At 38.4% G+C, this 6,728-nt stretch overlaps 1 protein-coding gene across 1 annotated transcript in view; it reads left to right on the forward strand.

Annotated features, from left to right (window-relative positions):
* Positions 1 to 6,728, forward strand: part of samhd1 (SAM domain and HD domain 1) — a 30,960-nt gene that overhangs the window by 18,938 nt on the left and 5,294 nt on the right. The window contains exon 13 of the mRNA XM_016255757.1: positions 982 to 1,119. Coding sequence (XP_016111243.1) covers positions 982 to 1,119 — 138 coding nt within the window. The remainder of the gene's footprint in view (positions 1 to 981; positions 1,120 to 6,728) is intronic.

Below are 6,728 nucleotides of genomic sequence, written 5' to 3' on the forward strand. Positions count from 1 at the left end.
AAGCCCATCTTGAGAGGCGTGAATCTCTGCAGGCTTTAAAGGCCACACTCCATGTGACCCGCCCAGTCGGTGGTTCGGTCAGATGCTAAGATGAAGATGTGAGAAAACGCTTCAGGATACCAAAGCTCTGTGCCAGGCCTTTCGGCCTTGACTTTTCCATTCACCAAAGATTCTCTGACTCAAACTGGTTCTTTTCATCAACTAATTTCAGCAAGATCTGGGGCCTTAAGATCAGGAATCTCTTTCCGACAGCCGAGATTCGCAAGTATCAAACTTAGTCTTATTAATTGATGCATTAAGTATCAGTTACACCTTTTTACAAGGTGTGTTTGAACTAAGAATCTGACGCTTCCCTCAGGTTTAGATCTGCTGAATATGCAAAGTTTCCATAAAATTCATTCTTTATGCCTCTTTCTGTGCTGAGTTAAACTTTAACCCTTTCCTATACCAACTGTATGTGTGTGTGTGTGTGTGTGTGTGTGTATGTTAGACCAGTTTATGTGTTTATGTAGTATGTTAGACCAGTTTATGTGTTTATGTAGTTAATAAAACCTTACTTGTATCACACTTGACATGTTCATTGTTTGCTCATAACCGGAGTCACTAATCATGCAGATTTACGCTACAAGCTTTGTAGAATTGTACAGTAAGAAAGTTATTTCCCTTAACCAGGAAATTAACGTTCTTAGAATTGACAAGACAGTTGACCCTGAGAGGTCAGCTAAATATCTACAGCGGATCTAAAATATGAATAGTTAATTATAACTAGTTATGGTTAATTATTCATATTTCCTGTCATGAGCTGATTTGTTACATTAGATTGTATTGCTTCTAGTCCCAAAGAAGATATCCTCTGTATATAGTTTGTGGGAAATGCATGTTGTTTGAGGAAAGATGTTGTACATTTGAGCATTGCCTGACTAATTTTATAACCCAGACAAAATGAAGGCCTGTGTTCCTGATGTCCGTGTGGTGTAACAGGTGTCCAAACTGCTGCCAGAGTGCTTCGCCGAGCAGCTGATCAGGGTTTACTTTAAGAAGACGGATGACAAGAGCCTAGAAGCTGCTAAGAAGTACTTTGTCCAGTGGTGCATGGACAGGAACTTCACCAAACCCCAGGCAAGACTTGGCTTTTCCAATTTTGTAGTCATTCAAGTTTCAGTTTTATTTCCAAATATACTTGGTACTTTGAGCAATGGACTTGTCAGATATATTTCAGATGCTAGTTTGGAGAATTCTGAACAGAAACTGTATATTACCCAGTTAATAAGTACATAGTACAGCGGTTAAAATAAGTATTGAGCACATCACCATTTTTCTCAGTAAATATATTTCTAAAGGTGCTGTTGACTTGAAATTTTCACCAGATGTCGGTAACAACCCAACTAATCCATACATACAATACAAATAAGTTTAGAAATTAAGTCCTGTGTAATAAAGTGGAATGACCCAGGGAAAAAGTATTAAAGTAGAGACCTGCACTCTGCCAACCCTGAAACAACTTACAGAACTACCACATTTTGCTATAAGTTTGATTGCATCATATAATAATTGCTGTTAATATTATTCATCGTCTGTTTTATTACGTCTTAAATGGATTTTTCCATACTGCTGATTCGTCTGGTCAGAGGAGAACTGGCCCCCAACTGAGCCTGGTTTCTCCCAAGGTTTTTTCTCCATTCTGTCACTGATGGAGTTTTGGTTCCTTGCCGCTGTCGCCTCTGGCTTGCTTAGTTGGGGACACTTCATTTCCAGCGTTATCGTTGACATAATTGCAAAGATATTATTTAAACTGAGCTGGATGATGACATCACTGAATTCAATGATGAACTGTCTTTAACTGAAAAATGAGTGTTTACTATTGTCACTTTGCATTATTGACACTATTTTCCTAATTAAAGCTGTTCAGTTGCTTTGACACAATCTGTATCGTTAAAAGCGCTATATAAATAAAGGTGACTTGACTTGACTTGACCTGCACTCCCGCGGGACTACCACATCCCGCACACACACTACTGGAGAGACTCGTGTGTGTGGGATGCGGGAGAATAAAATGATTTGCGCGACTCCCTCAAAAAGAAATGATCTAAACATAAAATGTCTAAAACATATAAATTGTTATTTATCTGTTGCACAAAAGCAAAAAGAACAACTAATATTAACATTAAAATGATTGATTTGCGCAAGCTAGGCAGAGTTTCTATTTATAACAGGGTTTAAAGGGTTGCGCAATGTAGCCAATCACAGACTCAGCTGTTGGTTTCTGGAACACAATGGCCAATCAGAGGTGATTAAGTTAGAATCCACTCACCTCAGTGCTGAAATAGACCTATCGGTAAGCCCCGCCCCCTTAGTTACGATTGCTCCCTCGGACAAACAAACGGAGCTGCTCACTAGGGACGGGCGATACCACTTATTTTGTTTTCGACACGATATCGATATTTTTCAAGGCAGTATCGTCGATATCGATACCGATTCGATACTTCTGAACTAAACTTTTAAATTATGAAATTTATGAAATTATTAAATTACTAAGAGTAAAATGGGTAATAAGCACTTAACTTTGTTTAAAACGGATTTTAACATTCAATACGCCTTACTTGTAACTTATTAGGTTATATTTTTGTTTACACATGGTTCAAATATGTTTTTTGTTTACACATGATTCGAATCTACAAATACTACAGTTAAACTAGTCACTTTACTAAAACCATGGTTCATTTTCATAAGGGACTGCCAGTGACAGGATGTTGCATCCATAAAATGCAACCTTTTTATTCTGACAGTGTATGATTTCTATTAACATTACCGAATAGAACATGATCAATATTATCTTTCAACGATCAATTTAAATAACTGTAATTGCACAAACTATGTAGGCTACAATTTCAGTTTGTTTATTCGATATATCGATACTTTGGATCGATACGCCCATCCCTACTGCTCACTGTATCACAATGACAGCTGTCAGTGTGAAAACCTTGTCCCACGATGTTTTTGCACAGTTTTGGACACAGAAGGGCCACCATTCAAGTGGGAATTAAATATTCCATGGAGGGATATATAAAATATTTTAAAATATATATGGTGGGTAACTCGAAGCGAGGGTTTACAGATCACAATGCAAGTGGGAGAAGTCTCATATTACGTTCGTCAGGATGACAACATGCAGGATCAAACACTGTTCATGTACCCAGGGGCGGACTTACCCATTAGACAAAGGTAGGTGACCGCCTTGGGCCCCCAAAAGCCAAGGGCCCACTAAAATGCTTTTCATATAGGAGATGTGCATTAAGCACTGATACGCGAACTGTTGCTGTTTACGGTGTTTATTACCACGACAACTGTCCGAGTCCGTGGCGCTTGCAGGTGTAGGGCTGTATGCACTGTGCATACCAGGAGCGCTCAGACTGACCTGAGATTTTCCCCGCAAACATTTCAGCAGTTATTATAGGCCTGTGTGTCCCGTTTTTCTGTCGACTGAACCAGCCATGCCATTAATTATGAATGTATAATTATGTGCCTCTAGAAGCTTGTGTTCTGCAAGTGAACGTCGCTTTATTGTTCATCTCAAAGAGGCACAAAATCACTTTCACAGACTTTTTCACTAACTGTTCCCTCCTGGTGGAATGACCTGCCCAACTCAATCCCAGCAGCTGAGTCCTTAGCCATCTTCAAGAAACGACTAAAAACACATCTTTTCCACCTTTATTTGACCCTCTAACTCTAGCACTCTCTATTCTAATTCTATTTTTTTTAAAACACTTGTCCCTTTTAGACTTGCACTCTATTCATTTGCTGCTTGTTTTCTTAAAAAAAAAACACTAGCTGGCTCTATTCTTTTTCTATTCTGTCTGTTTTCTTTTTATTTATTATATTATTTTAAAAACCCTTGCTACGTGTACTGCATTAGGCTAACTAAGACTTGTCATTTACACTTATATATTGTTGTTCTTTTGTTAGTTTTGACTACTTTTATTGTCCTCATTTGTAAGTCGCTTTGGATAAAAGCATCTGCTAACTGACTAAATGTAAATGTAATGAATTGATCAGTCTTTTGCATGCCAAAGTAAATTTCTGCATAGAAATAATCGTGCTATACGCACTTTCATGAGATCGGGTTAGCCTGCAACAATTAATTTGTTGGTTATTTTACAAATGGGAATACAACGAATTCATGACAATGTTTTACATTCAAGCTACCTGTAAAATTTATAGTGAAAAGTACTATAAAAGCGTCTGGAATTCAATAAAGTAATTTTAAAGCCATTTTTAAAGCATTTGCTGCATGGATAAAAAAAATAGGCTAATAAATAATTCACATATCAGACAAAATTGCGTTGCAGCAAATCCTTTAAATTTTAGGGTATTCAGATCAGAGCAACATAAAAATCAGAAAATATAAGCAGCTATAGGACAAAGTTTTACATTTATGCCATTATAAATTGTGTTTTATTTTTTAATTGTACATAATTATAAAATAAAACACAAATTATAATTGGGTCTGTTTTAGGCTTTTCCTTATTTTTATATTTTAGACATCAATTATGGTGAAGAAAAAAAATGACTCGCCATCTCCTCATTGGACGTGCCTTTAGAGAGAAATGCACGGATTACATAATGAAAGTGAAATAAGAAATTATTTCGTTTTAAAGTAGTAATTTAAAGCTTTCTATATATTTTTATCATGCCTGTGAGGCAATTCGCTGCTTGCAGCAAATCCTTTAAATTTTAGGGTATTCAGATCAGAGCAACATAAAAATCAGAAAATATAAGCAGCTATAGGACAAAGTTTTACATTTATGCCATTATAAATTGTGTTTTAATTGTACATAATTATAAAATAAAACACAAATTATAATTGGGTCTGTTTTAGGCTTTTCCTTATTTTTATATTTTAGACATCAATTATGGTGAAGAAAAAAAATGACTCGCCATCTCCTCATTGGACGTGCCTTTAGAGAGAAATGCACGGATTACATAATGAAAGTGAAATAAGAAATTATTTCGTTTTAAAGTAGTAATTTAAAGCTTTCTATATATTTTTATCATGCCTGTGAGGCAATTCGCTGAGTTTAGGTTCATCATTGTGAAGCGCTCCTGTTCAAGACCGAGATGGCAGAAAGCGTTTGTTTTCTTTATTTTATAAAAGCACAACGTTTTGTTGATATTGTGAGTGCACACAAATAAAACTAGACCCTTTACAGTTTAGAATGATGTATTAAATACTCTTACCTTTATGAGCAAAAATGACTACGTATTTTAAGTTGTTTCCACTGTTAGAAAAATGCAAGTGATCGCGCTGGCGCCTCCGTGTCCTGCAGAGCTGCCACTCTCCGCACAAACGATTAGATATGCGTCTAACAGCGCACATAATACTCTTACCTTTATGAGCAAAAATGACTACGTATTTTAAGTTGTTTCCACTGTTAGAAAAATGCAAGTGATCGCGCTGGCGCCTCCGTGTCCTGCAGAGCTGCCACTCTCCGCACAAACGATTAGATATGCGTCTAACAGCGCACATTTATCTAGGTTAAACATTTAAACTAACATTGTGATATGCTTGAACTGTTTTATATCTATAGATTTTATTTTAGGCAAGTCGTGATGATTTGAGAAGGCTAAATTGATCAAACAGGCTATGATCAGCTCACTGTCTTACTTACTGGTCATTACTTCAAAAAGAAAAAAACTTACATTTAATGAAACAAAAAAATGCTCCAAACTTTTTTTTCTAAATTTACTTTATAAAAAAAACGAAACAAAATATAATCACTTTTTCATTACATGCAAAGCTGAACTATTTGCATAGCTGAAACAGTAGCATAAGCTTTTTTTTGGAGAAGGGGAAAAAGATGAGCTATAGGGACTATATTATTTGAGGGCTGTGCAGGGCTCTAATCCACGTCATCCAACGCTGTTTTGTTCTCATCAGTGAGCATGCTCTTGATATATGTATTTTACTGTGGCAGGAGGGGCGGGGTTCAGCGAGGCCTGCATTGGGAGAGAGAGGCAGGAGACGAGCGGTGCGTAAGTGGGTCAAGTACAAACGATAAACACCTGTGTCTTGTTTCAGTAATTGGTGTGGAGAGACCGGATAAAAGAGGCCACCTGGAACAGGATGGGGAGAGACAGTCTGGGTACGCGAGCGACCCGGGAAGACGGGTGTAGATACACGGAAGCCAGTTGCATTCTGTTTGTTATGAGTTATTGACTGTGAATCTTACCGCGCTGAGTGAGCGCCGTGGTGTGTACAGTGCGGGAAGGAATTGGCCGGGCATTCACGTGAACGTGCGCAGGTGGTGCGCGTCTTGTCGGGAATGTCGGCTGGTGAACCTACCGGCCACCCCAAAAGCACCATTGTGCCCTCTCCCTCTTGTGCAGGTCCCCTTCGAGCGAATTGGTATGGACCTCATCGGGCCATTAGAGCGATCGGCACGGGGGCATCGCTTTGCATTAGTCCTAGTGGATTATGCAACGCGATACCCCGAGGCAGTGGCCCTCCGCAGCATTTCCGCGAAAAGTGTGGCGGAGGCCCTGTTTCATCTTATCTCCCGGGTGGGAATCCCCAAAGAGATTAAATCGATGGGCATTAAATCGATTCGCACCAGCGTCTATCACCCACAAACGGACATTCTGGTTGAACGATTTAATCGCACATTAAAAACCATGATTCGGAAGTTCGTTCACGAAGACGCCAAAAATTGGGACAAATGGCTGGAGCCCCT

The sequence above is a fragment of the Sinocyclocheilus grahami genome, unplaced genomic scaffold, assembly GCF_001515645.1.
Source record: "Sinocyclocheilus grahami isolate Dianchi unplaced genomic scaffold, SAMN03320097.WGS_v1.1 scaffold1367.1, whole genome shotgun sequence".
Classification (NCBI taxonomy): domain Eukaryota; kingdom Metazoa; phylum Chordata; class Actinopteri; order Cypriniformes; family Cyprinidae; genus Sinocyclocheilus; species Sinocyclocheilus grahami.